This window comes from Psammomys obesus, unplaced genomic scaffold (genome assembly GCF_907164565.1).
Source record: "Psammomys obesus unplaced genomic scaffold, mPsaObe1.curated_primary_1811, whole genome shotgun sequence".
Taxonomy (NCBI): Eukaryota; Metazoa; Chordata; class Mammalia; order Rodentia; family Muridae; genus Psammomys; species Psammomys obesus.
Window position 1 is genome coordinate 24,315,618 of NW_026596134.1, and position 23,223 is coordinate 24,338,840.

Sequence of the window (23,223 nt, forward strand, 5' to 3'; positions counted from 1 at the left end):
GAGGCAGGGACCCCAGGATGAGGTTTATTATAATGTCTATGGAATGGATGGCTTAAGATACCCTGCTGTTATAATGCCTATGGGATAGATGCCCCAAGATACACTATATCTGAATTCAATGGCCATGCAGTTATATAAATTCAGAGAGAAGAACACTGCAGAAGCTTTTGGAGGGAACCAGTTCGGGCTTGGCTTTTTGAGGGGAAGGGTGGCATGGAGTTCACTTATAGGAAGTCTCTTGGCTCACGCTTATTAAGTGGGTTAGGGATTAGGTATAGCCTGGAAATTTTCCTGTGGGGTCCCTTACACATATTGCCAACTTGGGCATTTGGCTGTCTTCTAATTAGCAAAAGGGCCTTGAACACAGACATTACTACAGAGCCAGCACTGCTCAAGGCCCAGAGGAGGGTGCGCAGGGCCAAGTCAGAAGCCAATGCCAGCTGGACACACTGTGCTTTTGTCCCTAGGAATGCCTGGGCCCCATCCATAGCAAGGGCCACAGCTGTAGTAACCCAGCCCCCTCTTTCATTCTCAACCTTGCAGGCCTTTTGGCACCAGATCTGCCTCCGCCATTAGGAAACTTCATTCAGACAGCCCTCAGCTGACCCTGCACCTATTACACACATTCCTGCCTCCTCTGAAGCCACCGCCTCAAAAATCACCATCAGAAACAGCTTAGGAGCAGGGACGCACATCACTGTCTAGGTGCTGGAAGGACAAATGGAAACCCAGGGGTTCTCATAGTCAAGGTCAAGTCATTCGCCCTGTCGTTATGTTCTCTTTTTGCCTAAACAGTGCATCTCCTGATGTGTAGAAAGGGTAGATGCAGCCAGACCTGGTGCATGCCCTCGCCTCACTGGGCTCTGACCATGGGCCCAAATACAAGGATGCAAAACAGGGATAAAGCACAGGTGAGCCCCGTTACGGGTACCTAGTCCCATTCAGTGCTACTTCTGGTATTCAGCCATCATGGAGAGTGAGCCAACAACTCCATCTGATTGACAAACTGAGTAAATGGACAGGATCCGGCTCCAACAACAGTGAATTTTTACAACTGAAAAAGGAAACAGGATGGAAATGCCCATATCTGTAGATACGAGGTATAACATGTAATTGATGATGAAGTTTATCTTTTTAAAACTGTGTGTTTGTTTATGTGCACGCTTGTTTGTGTGTGTGTGTGTGTGTGTGTGTATGTATTTATGAGGGTATGTTCAGCAGAATGCAAGGCCTGAAGAGCTGGAGTTACAGAACCTGGTGAACTACCTGATAGGGGTATTAGGAATTGAACTCACGCCCTCGGTGTGAATACATACTCTTAACTGAGGAGCAATCTCTTTAGCACTTATCGTTATTAAGCAAACATACAGAATAGAAAATGAGATATATACATCTTCATAGGTTACAGCACTGGTAGCTGGACTGGTGATATAATATAATCAGCTATTTATAGTATTAGTGTATAGTACATTCTAATATGTAAATATATTTTATTTACCTTTATCTTCCAACTTAAACACATGACACAAAAGTCATGGTCCCAATTAAAAATTTTTCACCAAAATCTATTTTATTTTAGACACCTTTACCCAGGCTTGTCATATAATTATGGCCAAAGTATTCTAAATCATTGTGTCTCTTTATAGACAACACAGTAAAAGCCCATGTCCTTGGTGGCCTTTGCTCTTCAGCACTGATCTAGATAACATTGTCCTACCTTAGGCTTTCCCTATCTCCCAGTAAACACTCTATTATAGGCTCCCTGCCCCCTCCCCCATGCTAGCTGCTGCCTGCCAACTCTAGAATGTGATTTCGGAATACAAATAGTAAAAAGAACTAAAGGATTCTCCCTTAGAAGCCAGCACATAGCCCCGAATGGCTACTTTCTGCACTCCCTGCGGGAAATCGGCTCTGCCTTAGAAAACTGGCAAAGGTTTTTCAAGTTGATAAATGCTCAGTCTTGGTGCGCCTGTACAGTAGCTGAAGCAACACACTGATGGCACTGACTGCATCTCTCCAGAGACGTCAACAACTCATAAATTAAAACATGACAGCTGATCCATTCCTTCAGGAAATACTGTCCCTTAGCCTAGCAATCCAGCCTCCATCGTATTAATCCCCGTACTATTATTATAATGTAGGAGGCATGGAGGTCTTTGTGCTCACCAAGGAGGTTCGGAGAACAAGGAGTGTTAGATACACAGGGCTATCCCTTCAGGGGGGAGGAATGCTTAACCTAATGTGCCCAGAAAGCTGGTAGTGGGTGTAGTTCCTAGCCTGGTGACCTTTGTGGCCACACCGGATCCTCCCCAGACCCTCTAGTAAACTTGTTTTTCTCAGTCAATTTATAGAGCCCATCTTTATGGACGGAGTCACATGTCTTTTACAAAGAGTTTCGATGCAATCACTTTCGGAGGTAGTCACGTCTGATCTTTATTTAGCTTGCTTTGTTCCTCAGATTTATGTGTGCTTTGTCATACACACAGGACTGAGTTCATTGTCACCAGGAAAATTTTCACCAAACTGTGCTGCGCTTAAATAAACCTAAAATAAACTACTCAGGGTCAGACTCACCAAGTTTGAACCAACACCTGCTACATTCTCCAGATAAGCGTGAGGACATGCGTTCAGATCCCTAGAACCCATTCAAATGTTGGGCAGCCATGGTGAGCCCCCCTGTAATTCTAGAACTCAGAAGGTGGTTGGAGACCCAGAACAATCTGGCTAACCAAACTAGCTATACGCACGAGCCATGGGTTCAGCCAGAGAGTCTGCTTCAACGTAGAAGGTGGAAGATGGCCAAGGAAATTCCTGATGCCAACCAAATTCCCGCATGCCTCCACATGCAGGCACACCTACACATATGCAAACATGCATACACATGAAAAAGAAAAAAAAGTATGTGTGCATATATATCCACACGCATGGACATGCATAAATAGTAAATAGTATAGTTAGGAAATGATTTTGAGATTTTTGTATATTTTTTCTGTTTTTTTTTTTTCTACAAAGGATATGTCTGTAATGAATTTGATGGTGGTGGTGGAGGTGGTGGTGGTGGTGGTGGTGGTGGTGGTGGTGGTGGGTGTGTGTGTAAAACAAATATCCTCCTTTGGTTCGTCACACTTGCATTTCCTTTTATCTTGAATGTGCCTCCTGCTCCATGCTGGGGACTGAACTTAAGACTCTGTGAATGCTGAGGAACCACTCTGCCACTGAGTTCCCCAGGCCCTCGCTCAGACTTAATTCTATCATTTTGGTTAAAGTGGTTTCCAGCTGACTAGGGCAGATGGAAATCACTTTTCTGTCCTAGAGCATATTCCCTGTCCCACACCTTCCACTGCCACCAGCTCCTGCTTCTTGACTGGTCCTTGTAGAGGTCTTCTGGAAGCCTACTGGCTCCATCCTCGTTACTCTGCTGCCACCACTACCACCACAGAGTGATGCTCCCTTGCTAGTCACAGACACCAAGTTGATAACAGTGAAGCTGAGGGCTCAAGACTTGGTTTAAGAACGCAAGAGCAGATGCTGTTTAGGAGCTTGTGACAGCAATGATAATGCTCTGGGGAGCAGAACAATGAGACCGGAGGCTGGTTGAAAGTCAAAGAAGGGGATGGAGAAAGGGCCAATGGTTAAGAGCACTGGCTGCTCTTACAGAGGACCCAGGTTTGGTTCCCAGAACCCACATGGTGGTTCAGAACCACCTGCAACTCCAGTTCCAAGAGATATGATACCTTCTTCTGGCCTCTGTGGTCACTGGGCGTGTACATGGGATGCATGTGTACAAGCAGGCAAACACTCACATATAAAATAAAAGTTAATCTTTTGAAGAATTCAAAAAAGAAAATGGAAGAGGATTCTGAGAGAGGAGCAATACTGGACACCCACTGAGGAAATTCTTTGGCTGCCATGTTTATGAGAGGTGAGCTGGCCTCACACAGTCACAGCAGAAACCAGTTCTTCTGGGAGCTTCTAGGAGCCCCACCTGTGTTGCCACATCCTTATCAGAGGCTTAGAACCCAGATCCTACCCCAAAAAACTCAAACACACTCACAGTCTCAGGAGCATCCTTGTTCGCCTTCTGTCTCCGAAGATCTGCCTTAATAAAAGCTGAGATTGAAAAAGAAGAGTGTCAGAGGCAGAGTCATCAAGTAAATCCACTGGTCAAATTCATACAAGAGAAGGAATCCTCATTTTCCCAAGGATCATAGCTATCCCAATCCTACTTCAGACCATCAAGAAGTGGCTGGCACCATCACCCATCTTGAAAGGTCCCAAGTCACTGCTGTCCTTGAGAGGCAGAAGCCAATAGTGATCCTGACATTCACTTAAGGGTCTCTTAAAAGGGGCTTTACACATACTGTGCTAACCACCACCAACAAATCCTCACTGTACAAATTAAGAAACTGAGGTCTCCAGAGCCTGATCCATTTGTTCATGTTGTGAAAGTCAACATCAAACATGGGCCTTCTGATTCCAGAAATCCATCAAGCCCTCCCATCTATCCCCACATGTGTGCTCCCCATTATAATCACCAGTCAAGACTCAGGTTCCAAATTTCCAACATCCCATGAGTAGCATGACTCTCATCTTGCTCTCAGGCCTTCACTCACCAGTGAGAGCTGATCCAAGAGCAAGGAACACACACAGGAAGATATTCCCAGCAGAGGATCCATAGTTCTCAATAATCTGGCCTTGGGAGATGGTGAAGATGATCCCAAATACCTGGAGAAACATAAGGAAGGCAGGAAACGAGGGCTTAATCAATTAAGCCACGGGGATGGTTAAGATGCCATATGGTTACAGGCTCACAGCCAATCAGGGAGCAAAGAGAAAACAGGGCCCTACCTGTGCAGACACATTGAGGAGGCCAGACGACATGCCTTCAGATTCTGGGTATGTGAGCTCCACAGCAAACTCAAACCCCAGAGGCAGATAGCCAGTCATGAAGAAGCTGAAGTCCAGACCAGAGAACAAAGTGATGGAGAGTCTCCAGAACAAGAATGGGAGCCCACCTTTCCCCTTAGACTCCCTCCCTCCCCTGCTTTTCTCTTCCCATCAGGTTATCTGTCCATCTTCTAGGATGGTCTGTCAAAACAGGGAGTTCTCTGCAGACCTCTAGGCCTTGTTCTCAGTGGGTCTCTAATGTCTTTCCATGCTCTTCCCTCTACCCAGCAATGACACATTAGCATTCAGGGAAGGGCAAGAGTGCCTGGTGTGTTTCACTTTCAGCTGAGAATGAGTCCTAGATCCAGAGGCCCTGGGTTGGAAGGAAAAGTTCCTGGACATTGTCACCATGGATCTCTGGGACCTAGAAGAAGTTTGGGGTTCTCCCTATTTCCTTCCCAGTAGGAGACGGCTGAGAAGGACTGAGAGCCAAGTGTCTCTCACTCACTCTCACAGGGCATCATGCTGCCTGAAGGAAACTAACTGGGAGGTGAAGCCCAGGGAGGTCTCTGCAAAGGCCTGGGGCTCTGTGCATTTATTTGCTCACCCAACACATCCAAAAGTGCCAGTTCTAACTCCTTTCACCCACCCCATGCTTCCCCATGTCTTCATATCATGGTCTCTCTCCTTCCTTCCAGTTATCCTATGGAGTCGGTCATACTTATCTTCCTCTTCAGATGAGGAGACGACGGAAGCTCAGAACATCAGTTGGCAGGCCTGTGCTCTAAGTTGAGAGCAGAACTGAACCTTGGACTCGGAGCCACTAAACATTCCCTAGCGTCGCAGAATGTCTTGAAGGTCATAATTCATGCTTTATTCCATCCCAGCAGGATAGCCCAGCTACTTGATATAACCCAGTTGTTTTTGTTTTGTTTTATGGTGTTTCAAGACAGAGCCTCTCTACATTAGCCCGGGCTGTCTTAGAATTTACTATGTAGACCAGGCTGGCCTCAAAGTCACAGAGATCAGCTTGCATCTGCCTCCTGGGTGCTGGCATTCAAGGCATGCACCCCCCCACCCCCAGCCTAAGACCCCTCAGCACCATTTCCATGTTTCCTGAGGCCTGTGAGAAGACAGCAAAGAGGACACGCATTGCATCCTAGGCCACGGGCCACTCTAGGAGCCAGGGGACGTGTTTTCCAATTAAACAAGTCAGACATGAGACTTACCCCAGCGTACCAGCAGTGATGAATACCACCCACAAATGGCCCAGTTTCAAGGTAAACGTGTACACCACCATGCCCACCAGGGTCATGATATACACTACCAGCGTTGTCTCCCTGCAGAAAAATGAGAAGGAAGTGAGTCACACGGTCTGCTTTAACAGCACCCAGCAGGCTGAGCTGTTCACTCCACAAGGAGCTACGGAGCCTCCATTCCCCTTCCGGCTCTCCGCAGCGTGCCAGCACACCTGCCGACACTAACCCAACAAGTACTCATGTCCAGTTAACAGTCGCACCGTGATCGATGCTGCGAAGGGGAAGACGAGGTAAATATGAGGCTATTCTGCTAGCCGCATGCTCTCTATCTGTACAGACCTCTCCACAAGCCTCGCCTGTATCCCATCCACAGGTAAGAACAATACAGCTCTGTCCTGTCTTTCGCCAAAAAGAAGAAGCTTCCTTTCTTTCTTTCTGTTTCTGTTTTTATTTTCGTTTTTGTTTTTGAGACAGGGTTCCTCTGTGCAGCCCTGGATGTTCTGAAACTCACTTTGTAGACCAGGCTAGCCTCAACCCAGAGACCTGCCTTTCTCTGCCTCCACAGTGCTGGGATTAAAGGCACATGCCACCACCACCCAGCCAGCTCCTTAAAGCCTCCGGTGCTGCTTGCTACATTTAGGGAATCAAAACCCTGTAGCAATGTTGGGCGGTAGTCTGGCTTGCCAGCTACCTATGCCAATTCTTCCTGTGGCCATTTGCACAGCTTTTCCTGTTGAATCTACTGAATTTGAACTACTCTGGTCCAGACAATAGAGTTGAAAGAGAATGTTCTCTTATCCTGAGCTAAGTGCCTGACTCCAAAGCCAAAGGGAGAAACCACTGCCTACTCCCTGCTGCCTTTCTCTTTGTGCTGGGTTTGATGTCAGGCTCACTGCTCCCACGCTCCTCCACACACTCTCTTCATTCACAGTGTTGGCCTCCCAGGACTCTCTTGTGTCCCTGAGTCCTCCAAACAGGCTGTTCCCTGTACCACTTCCTGTGAACAGCAGGACTCAGACTTGAGCGCTCAAAACTTTTACATGTCAGCAGGGCGAGGCGGTGCAGTTGCAGTGGTGTAATCCCAGGCAGAGGCAGGTGGATCTCCGTGAGTTCGAGGCCAGCCTGGTATACAAATCGAGTCCAGGACAGCCAGGGCTACACAAACAAACCTTTACCTGTCTCCTCTGAAGCAAGGGACACCAGCTATGGTATATGAAACTAATACTTCTATTGTGGTTCAGATTCTCTTACATACTTCACAGGTCTTTATGACTGCGATCAACCCTGCCAAGAAATTTCCAGCCACTCCTAATTTTACCAATGAAGAAACAGGTTCGATATGTGTTTAAAGTCACTTGATAAATCCAGCTGGTGGTGGCACACACGTTTAATCCCAGCACTCAGGAGGTAAAAGCAGGTGGATCTCTGAGTTTCGAGGCCAGCCTGGTCTATAGATCAACTTCAGGAACATCCACGACTACACGGAGAAACCTCGTCTCCAAACAAACAAACAAACAAACCACTAGCTGAGTAAATGCAGAAGGTAAGATCTGAACACAAGCTGGGTCTGACACATCGGGCACTGTCTCAAGCTACACACTGGAATAATAATTTACTATGCAGTTGCATTTTGGAAAGAAATCAAAGCCATAGCCAATAGGAGATGCTGCACTCCCCTGCTTCTGAGAATAAGGGACCATCTCCCTTCACCCCATCCACTTCCTCCATTCCCACCACCCCACAGAAAGCATGCTCATGACCATGAGTCAGTCTCAGTGATTTCTACAAACTCACCAGAAAGTAAAACAAAATAACAACAACAAAAAAAGCTTCTTTCTGCTGTGTTTATTAAACCACAACTCTACCTTCATACAGTAGCTTCTTTAAAAAGACAAAAATACAAAAAACTATTTCCAGCCTTCAACCCAAAGCAGCCAAATCCAGGAGTTTGGAGAGGAAGAGAGCTGGTTGACCGCTGGTTCTGGACAGAACTGGCCATGTCTCATCTCTGAAGAGGGCACAGCATGAGTCTCCTCAGGCCTTTACTGTGTTTTCTTATTCATCTAAGTCATCTGGCTGCCCACGATCCAGCCAAGCCAACATTCCAGTCCCTCCCTTCTCCTGCTGCAGGGCAGGCCCTGGAAAAAGGGACACTGCTGTCCTCTTGTCTGGGGGCGGCCAGCCTTCAGCGCTTTTGTATCTGGCTGAAACAAGCAACTAACAGACGCAGAGACGAGGTGGCAGCCAAGCTTCACCAGCGGCAATTAAGCCGAGCTAGGCTCCTTGCCGTAGTAAGGCTAGCAGCCACATCCCTGGGAGTGGCCTCAGCTGGCCTTTGACTAGGCCAGCCAAAGTGAGGCTTGACCTGCCCTCACTTTGTGAGGCTCACAGAAGTGGGTCTGTGTGACAGAACAGGTCCACCACTGTCTGTTGCCTCCAGACACTGGGAACTTTGGAAGGCTCTGACAAAGGGGCTCAGAATGTTGCCTATCCTGGTGCAGGGCCTCCTGGCAGCTAGTGTCCACCGAAGACCCCCTGTGTGAGGGGCACCACCGAGTCACAACTAAAAGGGAAGGACAGGACTGGAAATGCTGGCAACATAGTTCAGTACTCCATTACTTGCCTAGCATACACAGGTCCTGGGTTCGATTCTCAACACATGGGTGTAGGTTAGAAATAGGTTGGGAGGCTGTCCTCTAGTTTCTGTCCTCTGAAGAATTCCTTCAAGACTGGCTGATGAAGTGCTGCCCAGCAAACAGCAGAGGTCCTCCTGGCTACATCCCTGGGCTGAGATTACAAGCACATGCCACCATGTGGGTCTTTTTATGTGCATCCTAGGGATCCAACTCAGGGCAAGCTTACAGGGCAAGCGCTTCATCAATTGAGCCATCCCTCCGACCCCCAGCTTGCATTTGACAAAGCAGACCCTTCTACTGCATTGGCATCTGCAGAGCGGGGTGTCAGGATTTTGTATTTATAGGCCAGGATTAGGTTGGCATGTACGAAAATCTTTTACGATCACTCTGTGCTCTTACAAATATACTGGATATTCAGGCCCAAGGCACATCGTGATATTTGCCAACAAGATAAAAACAATTGCAAGGTTAAATGCACTGCAAACTGGTGTAAAACACAGAGAGCTCAGTTAGCCCAGAGCAGCCAAGGGTATGGGTCAGGGAAATCACCTCTTCATCTCTCCTTGGCGTTTCCACAAACTTTTCAACTGCTGAGATTTGTTTTCACTTTTCTGTCCTCTGTCCTTTCCACAAGGCTTTTGGATGGGAAAAAGACTAAGCTAGCCTTCGAGAGATCCCACAGAGTGAGTACAGTGTTCTGCTTTGTAAATGAGGAAACTGTGACTCAAGAGAAAGTGGGAGATGCCTGCTTGACCACTCAGACCTCTGGCTGCTACCCCTCCCCTAAAGCTAATGAGCTATGTTCCAATAAGTATGCATTCCAAAAGCAAGGGGCCCCAGGTCTTGATCCAGGTCGTGATCCTACTCACTTGTATGTTTTGGACTTATCCAGCCAAATGCCTGAGATCATTGCTCCAAACATCCCGGCAATGACAATGGTCAGACCGATTCTTCCGGCATTCACTTCTTCCCCCTGGAAATGACACAGAGACCATCCCGTGGGGTCCATTATAGCCAGTATTTAGCAAATGCCAGGACAAGATGGCCCCTATAACAACAACCTGGAGAACATTCTAGAATAGCTGCACCTCCCAATAATAATCATACCCCAGCTGTGTATTTATGTATGCTAGAGTACCATGGTCAACCAAATTCTATCCTTAGAACCACTTTCAGGCAGATAAATTTTTTTAATTAATTAATTAGTCTGTTTGTTTGTTTGTTTGTTTGTTTGTTTTTGAGACAGGGTCTTACTATTTACCCCTGTCTGGAACTTGCTCTGTAGATCAAGCTGGCCTTGAACTCACAGAGATCCACTTGCCTTTGCCTCCCAACTGCTGGGATTAAAGGGCTACACCACCATGCTCAGCCCAGATATTTTTAAATTAATCCTTACTGCAATTCTATCTTATGTATCATTGTTTCCTTTTATAGATGGGAAAATCTACTGGCACCCATACATTTATTTCATCCATTTTTCAAGTGGGTCTAAACTGTGGCCATGCTTCCCAGGACAGCTATTAATGTGGCCCAACACACTTGTAGATAATAATGTCATTTTGCAATCAAAACATGTTGGGCACTAGTAGTTATATATATATATAATACTATAGAAGGATATATATATATATCCTTCTATAGTATTAATATAATATGTAAAAGTGTGGAAATTATTATTTAACTCTCATAATGCCTACCATACAATTAGGAGTCAGTCTGTACCCATTTGATGACATGAAACAGAGGCACAGTGAGATTAGCCTGCTACCCAAGTTACAGACATACGGCTTTAAGGACAGAGCTAGAATATGATCTTAGAACCAGCTCTGAAGACAGGGACAGCTAACGGTAGTGGCTTCTGCCCCTGCAAGTGTGACATCGATGGCCTTGGTGTGCCTGACTCTATGACACTCAGTATCGCTTTCCCAATATCCAGCCTTACTGGTTCTGGAAACATTTATACCAAATGCTTTCACTGATTTCAGAACAGCCAGGTCCACATAAGAAGACCTTGTCTAAAAAAAAAACTTAACTAATAAGAAATAAAATGGGGCTGGAGAGACGACTCAGCAGTTAAGAGCTGGGAAGAGCTGGCTGCCCTTCCCAGAGGCCAGGGTTCAATTCCCAGCATCCACATGGCAGCTCACCACTGTCTGCAACTGTAGTCTCAGGGGATGTCATGCCCTCTCCTAGTCTCTATGGACATTAAGCACACATATGTGCATAGACATTCGTGCAGGCGAAATACCCATACACATAAAATAAATAAAAATTAAGGAAAACCAAAGCATTCAATATGATTGAACATATAAGTTCAAAATTAAACCTTGCCTATATAATAAATATTATATGAACACACTCACACACACACACACACACACACACACACACACACATTATATGTCATTACTTATTCCCTAGTCTTTTTATATAAATTTTGTTTCAGGTATTTGGGTATTTCGCCTACACGGATAGATGTATACCACATTCATGCCCAGTGGTTATAAAGGCCAATAGAAAGTTTCCAATCTCCTGGAATTGAAGTTACAGTGGTTGGGGGTCGTCATGTGGGTTCTGAGTATTGAACCCAGGTCCCCCGGAAGAGCAGCCAGTGCTCTTAGCCACTGAGACATCTCTCCAGACCCTATTCTCTACTCTTAGAGAATAATCTTTCAAGAGGTAATTGTAGCTGGGCATAATTGTACATGCCTCTCATCCCAGCACTCAGGAGGCAGAGGGAGGCAGATCTCTTTAATTTTCCAAGCTAACAAAGGCTGTATTGTGGAATCCTGCCTCAAAAAAAAAAAAAAAGGTAATATGTCTATTGTAGAAGAGAGGTCTAAGGTGATAACAAGCTTGTCATAATCATACTATGACATCGCTTAATACTACCAAAACTTAAACTGAGACCCAGGGCCATCTCCCTTCAAATCCCATGAGCACACTGCCATCAGAGGCTACCTGGAACAAGCTAGACCCCGGAGTGAGCTACCCAGCCTCTGCAGAGACACACTTGAATGTTTGGTATCTCCCTGCCTTACCGGGAAGTTCAAGATCACCATGCGATTCAGCAGAGTGGATAAGGCGTAAAAAGCACCAGCGTTCAGACCTGAAGGAAGGAGAGTAGAACACATTAGGATCAGCTTCCTCTCAGACCATGGGCTAGCATCTCTCCTCCCTGCAGCCGTTAGGGAAGTCAGAAGAAATCCTTGTCCCCACGGCCACTCTGCATGGTATCCACAGAGGAGAAAAATTCAGGGAAATGGGAGGTGACTTTCCAGTTCTTCTGAAAACAACACAGAGCAACCAACACAATCCTTTCTTAGCCACACACCATTATACCATGATTCCTTTAACCTGCTCCGGATGACTCTGTACAGGACCACTCCACGTCAGAACCGTCTATGTTCCTCCTTTCAGCTTTAACCTTCGGGGTTCAAACAAGCACTGGATACTCTCCACCTCATCCCAGTGACCCTTTTTTCTCTCTGAGCACCCAGCTTGGAGCCTTGGCACCCTTCTACCTGCTGGCTGCCTCTCCTCTCTCCTCACACAGATCTACTACGCAAAACTAAGAACACCCAAATGAGCATTTAGTTGATGCCCTACTTCATCAGTTTATTCAACAAATGGTGGCATACCTAGAAATTTCTGGTAGAAAGAGAGAATAGGGGCTGGGGAGATGGCTCAGTTGGTAAAGTTTCTGCCACTCAAGCATGAAGACTTGAGTTCAGATCTCTAGTATACATTGCAAAGAGCCAGGCATGGCCTCTGGGGCCGGTAGACCCAGCACTCTGGGGAAGGGCAGAGACAAGTGGGTCCTGACACTCATTGGCCAGCCAACCTAGCAAAACTGATGAGCTCCAGGTTTCAGTCAGAGACTCGGCTTCAAATAAATAAATAAATAAATAAATAAATAAATAAATAAATGGTGAATCAGGAAGGAGACAGAATGTGGGACACTGTGAGGAACTGAAGGTAGGCAGTAGTTAGGTATGACCAAAATGTATTATATAAATATGTGAAAATTTCAAAAAAATAAATAAAAATACTACTTAAAAAGGCAGAGAGTGACTGAGAAAAGATGCACATATCCATATGAACACATATGTATATATAAATATAACATATAAGCATATGTTGTACATACATATATGTATATATAGACATATGTATATACAAAAACATACAAGAAGGAAGGAAGGAACAAAAAAGAAAGTAAGTAGATAATAAGGTGATTCACCCCAAACCACACAATGAATCAGTAACTACGCTGAGACCAGAACTGACCAAAAGGAGAAAGGGCTTCCTGGCCTTTCTTCAAGGATCACTATGATGGTAATGAAGATGATGAAGATAATGATAATGATGACAGCACCACATACATAAGTGCTAGCTCTGTTCTAAGGACCATGCAGTCTCTATAATTTCCCTAGAATTAAGTAGTGTTAGCATCCTCTTTCTATACATGAGAAAAATGCACACAGTTTGAAAGCAAACCCAAGACTGAGTGAGGTGATACATACTACTACTATGTCATATCCCACATAATCCCAGCATTTTGGAGACTGAGGCAGGAGGATCATGAATAAGAAGCCTATCTTTTTTTTTTAACTTTTATTAATTACACTTTATTCACTTTGTGTCCCCCATAAACCCCTCCCTCCTTCCCTCCTAATCCCACCCTCCCTCCCCCTTCTTCACACATGCCCCTCCCCAAGTCCACTGATAGGGGAGGCCCTCCTCTCCTTCCTTCTGATCCTAGTCTATCAGATCTCAGGAGTAGTTGCATTGTCTTCTTCTGTGGCCTGGTAAGGCTGCTCCCCCTCAGGGGGAGGTGATCAAAGAGCAGGCCAATCAGTTCATGTCAGAGGCAGTCCCTGTTCCCATTACTATGGAACCAACTTGGACACTGAACTGCCATGTGCTACATCTGTGTAGGGATTCTAGGTTATCTCCATGCATGGTACTTTGTTGGAGTATGAGTCTCTGGGAAGACCCCTGTGTTCAAATTTTTTAGTTCTGTTGCTCTCCTTGTGGAGCTCCTGTCCTCTCTAGATCTTACTATTTCCCACTTCTTTCATAAGATTCCATGCACTCTGTCCAACATAAGTCTCAGCATCTGCTTTGATAGTCTGCATAGCAGAGTCTTTCAGAGGCCCTCTGTGGCAGGTTCCTCACTTGTTTCCTCTTTTCTCCTTCTTCTGATGTCCATCCTCTTTGCCTTTCGGGATGGGGATTGAGCATTTTAGTCAGAGTCCTCCCTCTTGATTAGTTTCTTTAGGTGTACAGATTTTAGTAGGTTTATCCTATATTATATGTCTATATGAGTGAGTATATACCGTGTGTGTCTTTCTGCTTCTGAATAGCTCACTCAGGGCGATCCTTTCCAGTTCCCACCATTTACCTGCAAATTTCATGATCTTTAAGAAAAACAAAAACAAACAAAAAACCCACAAGAACAGGCATTCTATAGTGCTTACTAAGGGCTTTTTATTTTATTTTTATTTGTTTGTTTGTTTATTGCTTTGCCTGCATATTGAAGATCACAAGACTACCATAGAAACTCATCGATTTGTGGAGAAGAGTATGAGACAGGACACACAGCAGGGAAGCCTTGGGAGTTCAGCTTTAGTGAGGCCAGTTCACAGAGCCTCAGATCATAGAGGCATCTTGATGCTGTTTCTATGTGGGCCTCAAGGTTTTGGCTGAGGAACAATGAAAGTTGAGTACAATAATCTCCTTGGTATAATGCTTCCCTGGAGCACAACTCTCTAGCCATAAAGGATGGGCCAGTGAAAAGAGTCACTGTTTTCAAAGGCACGTGAATGGCCCGGGATCATCTGCCCATCTTAAATCACGTTTTTTTTTTTTTTTTTTTTTTTTTTTTTTAATCATCAACACTGCTAAAATAGTTGACATGCTCCCTATATCAGGCTTCCAAAGGAGCAAGATACAAAGTGAAGGTCAAATTTTCATGCAAATAGATAAAAATTTTCATCCCCACCCCTGCAGGCACACAGGCATTAAAGTAAAGGGTAAATCTGGGTCTGAATTTACCCCTGGTGTCTCCAGAGCCCTTGATGTCAGTTATTAGTTTCATGATTCAAAACAAAGGTGTCTTCAAGCCAGGCCAGTTTCTTGCCATCCCAGCCTCTCTCAGCAGGTCACCCCACAGATGCAAACGGTTGAGATCAGTATGGCCTACTCAACAAGTCAGGGCCACAGAGAGCCAACACATGCCGCAAGTTACCCAAGGTATCACAACTGCCAGGCTGGTGGTTGTCACATAAGAAAACATCCCACAGAGGACCAGAGAGATGCTGAATAAAAGTACCTACCACCACATCTGAGGACCCACATTCCACCACCAGGACCCACACGGTTGAAATAAATCTACTCCCACAGGTTGCCCTCTGAGCTCCACAAGTATACAGCAAGTCATGTGGACACATGCGCGCACACACACCGACAAATTGTAACTATTATAAAGAATGTTTAGTCGGGCGTCTGATCCGCAGCTTACTGGAAAACAAACCCAACTCACTTCAACCACATACCCACACACTTAGAATTCCATTCCTGTGTCAAGAGAGTCCTCAGGAGACAAGGTCCTGAAAAGTGGGGTGGGCTGGAATGTGGGAGAGAACAGGGAGAAAGGAAATAGCTCCTGCTCTCTTCTCTTCTCGTCCTATTATCTTCCCACCCTTCCTGCTTGCTCATCCGTTAGCATTCTGGCCTAGCCTGACCCTGCCAAAGCCAAGTGAACTTTGGCTTTAGGTGGAACAGCCGTTCTCACTTAGGTCCCCAGCTGGGATGAACAAGGTGGGAAGAATGCAGGGAAACAGAGACATTATCCAACTGAATCGGGGAGGGAACACCTCAATAGTATCACTTTTGTCAGCAAAGAATCCAGAGCACCCTGGCCCAGGATGCTAAAGCTGACCTGGGGGTGGGGGTGGGGGGTCAGTGAGCTAGTGACCATGTATGGTCAGTCTATCAGCACGTGCCCAACCCCACCCCGGACACAACTGCATCACGGGTGCTGGGAAAGAGCCCCCGTAATCTGCGTGTAAGCAAACCTTCCAGGTGAGGCTATCATGGCTGAGGCTGGAAATACTGACTTAGGTAGTGTGATTTATTAACAGCCTTTCCCCGTGCACTGGTTCAGGTGGAGAAGGGCAGGGAGCAGAGATACTCTCTGGAAGGCTCTCCCTCTTTCCCATGTGCTACACATTGTCCCCAGAGGAGCTGGCAGTTGATATGTGATTCTTGAATCAGTCTTTCGGTGTTCTTCCCCATATCTTCAAGTGTTGCTAGACACAAGTCGGACAACGTGAGTCCACCCCAAAGGGTTGAGTAACTCACACTCCAGAGCGGGAAGAGAATGAAATTCCGGGCCTGCCCCAGGGCATGGCACCACCTCCATAAATCCAGGGGATGGTCTGATTCTCAATTCTGACTTCCAACAAGGTAAACCCCCATCAGTTCAGGGAAGCGGCAGTATGTCCACCCTGGGAGCCTTCCATGCTGCCAAGCACATCACTAGGACATGCAGAGCCTGAGCAGGGGGTGGGCAGATTCGTGACAGTCATCACTGGATGTCCCCTTCCTTTTTGAAAGCCAGTTTCTCCCTCCAAAAAAAAAGAACTATTTCAGGGACCACTTAAAAGTTCAAAATGCAGCTGGGCAGTGGTGGCACATAGCTTTAATCCCAGCACTTGGGAGGCGGAGGCAGGTGGATCTCTGCGTTCAAGGCCAGCCTGGTCTACAAGGTGAGTTCCAGGACAGCCACAGAAAACACTTAAGCACTTATCTCCCCCTGAGCCGCAAGCTAGCCCTCAAATATCCAGATGTCAGAAGCCATAATGTTAACAGCAGTCAGAGGGATGCACTCAAGATAGAGCGAAAGGTAAAAGTGCTTGGAGTCATGGAATCCAGGGCCTGGAAGAGAACCCAAAGCCATCCGGTTTCACTGTCTATAGCAGTGCTTCTCAAGCTGTGGGTCGCAACCCCTTTGGGGATTAAATGAACTTTTCACAGGGGTTAGCCTAAGACTGTCAGAAAACACAGATGTTTGTATTATGATTTATAACAGTATCAAAATTACAGTTATGAAGTAGTGACAAAAGTAACTGTATGGCTGGAGGTCAGCACAACATGAGTTGCTGTATTAAAGGGTCGAAGTTAGGAAGGTTGAGTCTAAAGGGTGGTCCGAAGCCTAACATTCCCCACGTGGCTCCTCTCTACTTAGAGAATAGCCAACCCTCTACGTGCCTCGTCCCCGGCAGGTCACAACTGCTTTAGTTGGACATGTCTAGAGGTTGGAGACTTTATTGGGGATGAATGCAGAGGCATACTTGGAACTGAGAAGCTGAAGGGAATGAGGGATGGAGAACCAGACTTTACGGCTAACAAGGGCCTCTAGAGCTCTGCAGGAGGAGGGGTTGCCAGCTTTGGCCTGCGGCTGAAAAACATATTCTTCTCTAAGGGGTTGACAATCTCTTATCCAGTACTTCAGCAGTACTGAAGGTTTTGAGATAAAGGGCATTGATAAACCTGGTATGCAGCTGTTTAATTTTTATTTATTGTTTTGTGTGAATGGATGTTTTGTCTGAGAGTCTGTCTGTACCACGTGCACGCCCATTGCCTGGGGCAGCCAGAAGAGGGAGTCAGACCCCTTAAGACTGGAGTCACAGATGGTTATGAGCCACTACTGGCACATGCCTGTAGTCCCATCTACTGCGGAGCCACCAGAAGGCTCACTTGAAGCTTTACTTTGAGTCCTAAGTGTTAAGATATCACTGACAGAGGGGCGATCATCTTCAACTGCTCTACAGATATGGCGATACCAACAAGCTCTTACCAAAACCAGCAAGGACAAGGATGATTTTTCTAGGGTGGACCTTCAGACATATGCAGGGGCCCTCAGGGTCAACCGTAAACAACTCCACATGCACACTTGGGACTTGGAAAGACTGAGAAACACAGACAGAACAGGCTGGTTCTGAGCACTCCTGGGCACTCATTACCGTAGGTGATGACCAGCAGCATGAAGTTGAGGTTTTTGAAGAGCCGGACGATGGAACTTAAGTAGGAAGCATCAGGCGACGTCAAAGCATAACTCAGGGATTGGGCCCTGCTGGGAGGATACTTGGGCTTCTCCTTGAATACTGAAAGAAAAGTAATAGAGATGAGGAGGGGTGGTACCACCAGCCTGGGAGAACCAGTGCCACACAGACGTGAGCTGGCTCATCATCTAGGGAGGAGCTGAGGCGGGAAAGGCAATAACACTGTTTCTAGAGAAATCTTCCTAACTCCTCTCCTCAAGTTATTTCTCATTGTCTGAGGCTTTGCACAGAGTCCTTTCATTGCTTTTTCTTTCTTTTCTTTTTCTTTCTTTCTTTCTTTCTTTCTTTCTTTCTTTCTTTCTTTCTTTCTTCCTTCCTTTCTTTCTTTCTCTTTCTTCTTTCTTCTTTCTTTCTTTCTCTCTTTCTTTCTTTCTCTCTTTCTTTCTTTCTCTCTTTCTCTTTCTTTCTTTCTCTCTTTCTCTTTCTTTCTTTCTTTCTTTCTTTCTTTCTTTCTTTCTTTCTTCTCTTTTGTAGTACAGGGGATGGAACCTAGGACCTGGAGCATGCAAGGCAAGCACTCTCTGAGCTATTATCTCCAGCACCGTAATTTTTATTATACTTCCTTTTCTTTAATAGCCAGTGGAGGGCCAGAATCATTGAGCCTCCCAGGCAGTGTTCAAAGATCAAGGCAGCCTGTAATAACTAGCAAATAACTTGCTGCAAAGCCGAAGGGAGATGGGCACACACATGAATGAGAAGCGAAAGTGGAACTTTGGAAGGTTATGAAGCCTGTGAGTGGCTGAGCACCAGAGATCCTTTCAAGGGGGAATGGGATATGTGACAACAGGGTCACAGAGCCTGGCAACATGGCAGCCAAGCTCTTCCCTGAGTCAGTGAAAATTACAGTAGCAAAAGTTGAGAGTGTATTCCTAGTCTCACCAACACTGAATCAGACTTGTCTCATGAAAGAGACAAGACCACTCTTGTGTCACTCTTGGCTGAAGAGTGACTGTGGGGGACCGCACCAGTTCCACACAGCTGGTGTGATGTGACCCCACCGAGTGCCATCCGGCTTTTTGGTGGGCAGGTGTATTTAACTAGTTGTTTGACTAAACTGGTTCCCCCATATCATCTAAGCAAGCAAGCAAGCGCTGCCTGGCTTCTGGCGAGTCCCTTGAGACATCTCCTGGAAGGTGAGCAGTTGCTTCCAGAGGAAGTTCTGGAAATAAGGCTGGCTCTCCCAGCAGATCAAAGAACCCCCACCCCCAACCATTCCAGCTTTGACTTAGAGCCCTGCCTCTTCCTTCTCCAATAATAGTTTGGATAAATTCTCCCACTGGAATGTGCCATCCATTGTTTTGGCTGCTCAGCTTCTCTTCCATCAGAAGAAAGTAATGCAAGAAGGTGATTTAGTTCCACAGCATTAGGTGTTGTCTCAAGGATTCGGCAGGCATGAACCGAGACACAAATAAGGTTTCTTTTTTTTTTTCATCCTTCACTCAGTTGACTACTACCTAATAAAAAAGCCAAACATAGGAACATCCTACCACCTAGGTTTGCAGTCACAAAGATCCTAGACCTCATTAGCCACAAACACAAGCATTTGGAGGCAGGCATTGTAGAATTTAAAACCACCCTGATCTGGTTCATTCTTCCTTTGCTCCCTCTCACAGCTTCTTGATGCTAGCCCTGTCCTTTCTCTAAGCTACCGTGAATGAAATGACATAGAGAATTCTGATATGGCATAAACATTTAACTCCATGACTCTGCAGGTGAGCCAGCACACAGGAATATAACTTTACTACCTGAGATAGGACTTCAGGGCAGAGGGCAGAGGGTAGCCTTTACATGGGTGATTAACAGGCTAATGGAAGAAAACTCTACCTGGACGTCTCTTGAATTGACCCTACTAATATCACTTACATGAAAACAATAAATGTTTGTTGTTGTTGTTCACTTTTATTGTTGTTTGCTATGTTTTGTTTGTTTTCTGTGAGACAGGGTCTCCCTATGTAGCATAGGATGTCCTAGAATTAATCATCCTCCTGCTTCAGCCTAGAGTACAAGGATCACAGGGGCCAGCCAGGAAACATAAATAATCAAATATGTGGGTGAGTAATTGGACATCTGTGTAAAATATTACTAGCAGTTATCTGAGTTTGCTTGTTGGGATTAAGTTGCTCAAGGATAAATTAATGGCCAGTCCTTTCTCTACACTCTGTAATTGTAATTTAGAGTGCGGCACTAAACAAACTTGGACTTCAATCCACTCCCGGCCACGTGCTTGCTGTCTAACTGGAATGACTTACTGAATTTCCCTCCAGTCTTAGCTTCCTTGTTGAAGCAGTCCTACAAGGCATCTTGTTCGTTGGGTTGTTGGGGAATAGATTAAATCAGACATTCTTGGGGGGGGGGGCGGTTAGGAGGGTGGTTTCTCTGTATAACCCTGGTTGTCCTGGAAATTGTTTTGTAGACCAGGCTGGCCTCAAAGTCAAAGAGATCCTCCTGCCTCCTGGGTGCTGGGATTAAAGGCACACAACGCCATGTATGGCTGAGAATCAGACATTCTTAACACAATGTCTATGACACTGAAGGTCGCTGCTGGGTTTAATCAAGGTGACAGCAGTCTACCTAATTCTTCTGGTGAGATGAGAATGGAGAACTGATCAACTTAAACCTCTTCAGGGCTGATAACAAAGTATAGCACCAGGATAGCATGGTATTAGGAACAATTACTGAGGCTAAAATGTCCAAAGATTCTAAGAAGCCCTACCTCCAACGTCTCTAGGTATATGTGGTATTTAGGGCGTGCTCATATCTTGATTTAACTTTCCTACCCCTCCACCCACCAACAGCCTACTAAAGATCTTACCGATGATGACAAGGATGAAGAGGAGAGTGGCTACGCCTCCAATTATGTAGAACATGATGCTGATGTGGTAGGCAAGCTTTTCCTGGTCTTTGACGTTGGGTACCAGAACAGGAGGGACCAAAAACCCAATCGCAATTCCAAGCTACAGAAGACAGGCACAATCAATCAGTTATCAAATGGCCAAGAGCCAAATTTGAAGGCTACTATTAAGGGAACATAATTTCTGAGGCTGGGGAAATGGCTCAGTTGGTAAAATGCCTAGTATGCATGCATGAGGATCTGAGCTCACAGACCTAGCACCTGAATAAAAACTGGGTGTGGTTGAATATGGCTGTCCCCCAGCATTGGGAGGACAGAGACATCCCTGGGACTCATTGGCCAGCCAGCCTCACAGAACCAGTGAACTCCTGTTTCAAAACACAAAGGTGGAGAACAATGTAGGAAGACCACCAAAACCAACATCATCCTCTAGCCTCTTATCAACATATGCACATGCCCACATGATCATGTACATACACTGTACACACACATGCATGTACACATACAAAGAAATTTTATTCCCAATTTCCAGTCCTTCCTTGGACACAAGTCAGAATTACAATGGGGACTCTTGGTTGACAACTTGACTCATGCACACTTGTAACCCAAAAAAAAAAAAAAAAAAAAAAAACTGTGGAAAATATTAGAGGTGGATCACACTACAGGCGGGCTCTCCTCTAGTGCAAACAAATGAGTAATGGTTTCTATGTCCCCATCTCTGGAATACAGTAATGTAACATTGACTCTTTTTTTTTCTCTCTTGTCCTATTGAAATGATCAGTTTCACTGAGTCTGTCAGCCCAGTGCTGAGAGTTCAGCTGAAAAGCTTCTATAACCTTGCACTACAGAACTGGCCTTCAGGGAGAGTTGGAAGCTGTCCGCCCATTTATAAGCATGAATGCTTCAGTTTGTTGTGTAATAGCTTAGCAACATCCAAAGTTTCTGTAACGTGAGGTCATACATGACTGCCAATGGTTACACACACACACACACGTATGCACACACAGGCATACAAATCACATGAATTAAAACACTAGCAAATAACGTGACCTGGGTGTCCCTGAGATCAGAAACACAATGATCAGCAGTTACTAACATAAAACTCTCCAAAGTCCTGCCACCCTCAATGGTTGGTAGCAGGCCAGTCAGGGCTTTCTCTTGGGCCTGGTTGTATGGAGAAGGAACTTAGTTTCTTGTCTAAATCCAGGAACAAGTTTGGTAAGGTCAGTAACAGCCTGGGGCCAGGGCCTTGGGAGAGTTGCAGTTTTGGTTCCTGGGACCTGCTTTGCCTCAGATTTGAAGGTTATCATCCCAAGGCTACTGAGCGCTCAGACTGTGGTGCTCTTGAGATAGCCTGTGTTCCCTTTGTGCAGCAGTACTTAGCTGGCCTTCGTCTGAGTCCATCTGTGTGACAGCTTGACAGAGTCTGAGGGCTCTGTCCCACTTCCCCCTGAAAATGGCATATAAGATGATGTCTTCTTAATAAACTTACTTGGCTTGAGCCATTAGCTCACAAAAGGCCTTCTGGTCCCAGCTTTCCTATCTTCACCATTTCTCTCATTCCTGGCCCTCCCGCTCAGGAATCTGTCACTGAAGAACAGCCTGCTGGTCCAGGTCACATAATAGCCAAGGCATAAACTGCAGGGAGTTCATTACCTCAGCATCCTACTCTACAAGCACAGGATGGACAGACCAACAAGAGTCAGCCCCTGAACTCTGAGTCAAGGCTACACAGGACAGCAAAGGCTACACAGAGAAACCCTATCTCGAAAAAAAAAAAATCAGAGCACCACAAAAAATTGCAAGACTTCCAAACATCAGGTTGTTTAAAGCCCGTAAGAGGAATCTTTATTTTAGACTTATTTATTTTTATGTGTGTGTGAGCATGTGTGATTTATGTGTTCCCACAGGTGTGCAGAAGCCCACAGAGGTTAAAAAGAAGACATCAAATACTATAGAACCGGACTTCTAGGAAGTTGTGAGCCACCGTGTCGGTGCTGGGAACTGAACCTGGGTCCTCTGGAAGAGCAGCAAGTGCTCTTAACCACTGAACATTTCTCCAGCCTCCACATAAGTAATTTTATTTTGTTCTTTCAGACAGGGTTTCTCTACGTGGCTATCCTGGACTTACTTTGTTGACCAAGCTGTCATCAGACTCACAGAGATCCACCTGCCTCTGCCTTCCTGAGTGCTGAGATTAAAGGCGTATGCTACCAAACCCAGCTCATATAAGTAATCTTTGCTTTAAGATTTATTTATTATTTATACAGTGTTCTGCCTGCATCTATATCTGCACAGGGCACCAGATCTCATTATAGATGGTTGTGAGCTTCCATGTGGTTGCTGGGAATTGAACTCAGGACCTTTGGAAGAATAGCCAGTGCTCTTAACCTCTGAGCCATCTCTCCAGCCCCACATAAGTAATCTTAAAGCATGCAGTATGATGCTCCCCTCCCAGC

The 23,223-nt window shown here is 45.7% G+C and overlaps 1 protein-coding gene across 1 annotated transcript in view; it reads right to left on the minus strand.

Annotated features, from left to right (window-relative positions):
- Flvcr2 (FLVCR heme transporter 2) overlaps positions 1 to 23,223 on the minus strand; it is a 54,769-nt gene that overhangs the window by 1,892 nt on the left and 29,654 nt on the right. The window contains exons 2-9 of the mRNA XM_055593248.1: positions 20,726 to 20,867; positions 17,815 to 17,955; positions 11,824 to 11,891; positions 9,652 to 9,755; positions 6,117 to 6,227; positions 4,849 to 4,954; positions 4,614 to 4,725; positions 4,055 to 4,110 (exon numbers count right to left, since the gene is read on the minus strand). Of these exons, the coding sequence (XP_055449223.1) occupies positions 4,055 to 4,110; positions 4,614 to 4,725; positions 4,849 to 4,954; positions 6,117 to 6,227; positions 9,652 to 9,755; positions 11,824 to 11,891; positions 17,815 to 17,955; positions 20,726 to 20,867 (840 nt within the window). The remainder of the gene's footprint in view (positions 1 to 4,054; positions 4,111 to 4,613; positions 4,726 to 4,848; positions 4,955 to 6,116; positions 6,228 to 9,651; positions 9,756 to 11,823; positions 11,892 to 17,814; positions 17,956 to 20,725; positions 20,868 to 23,223) is intronic.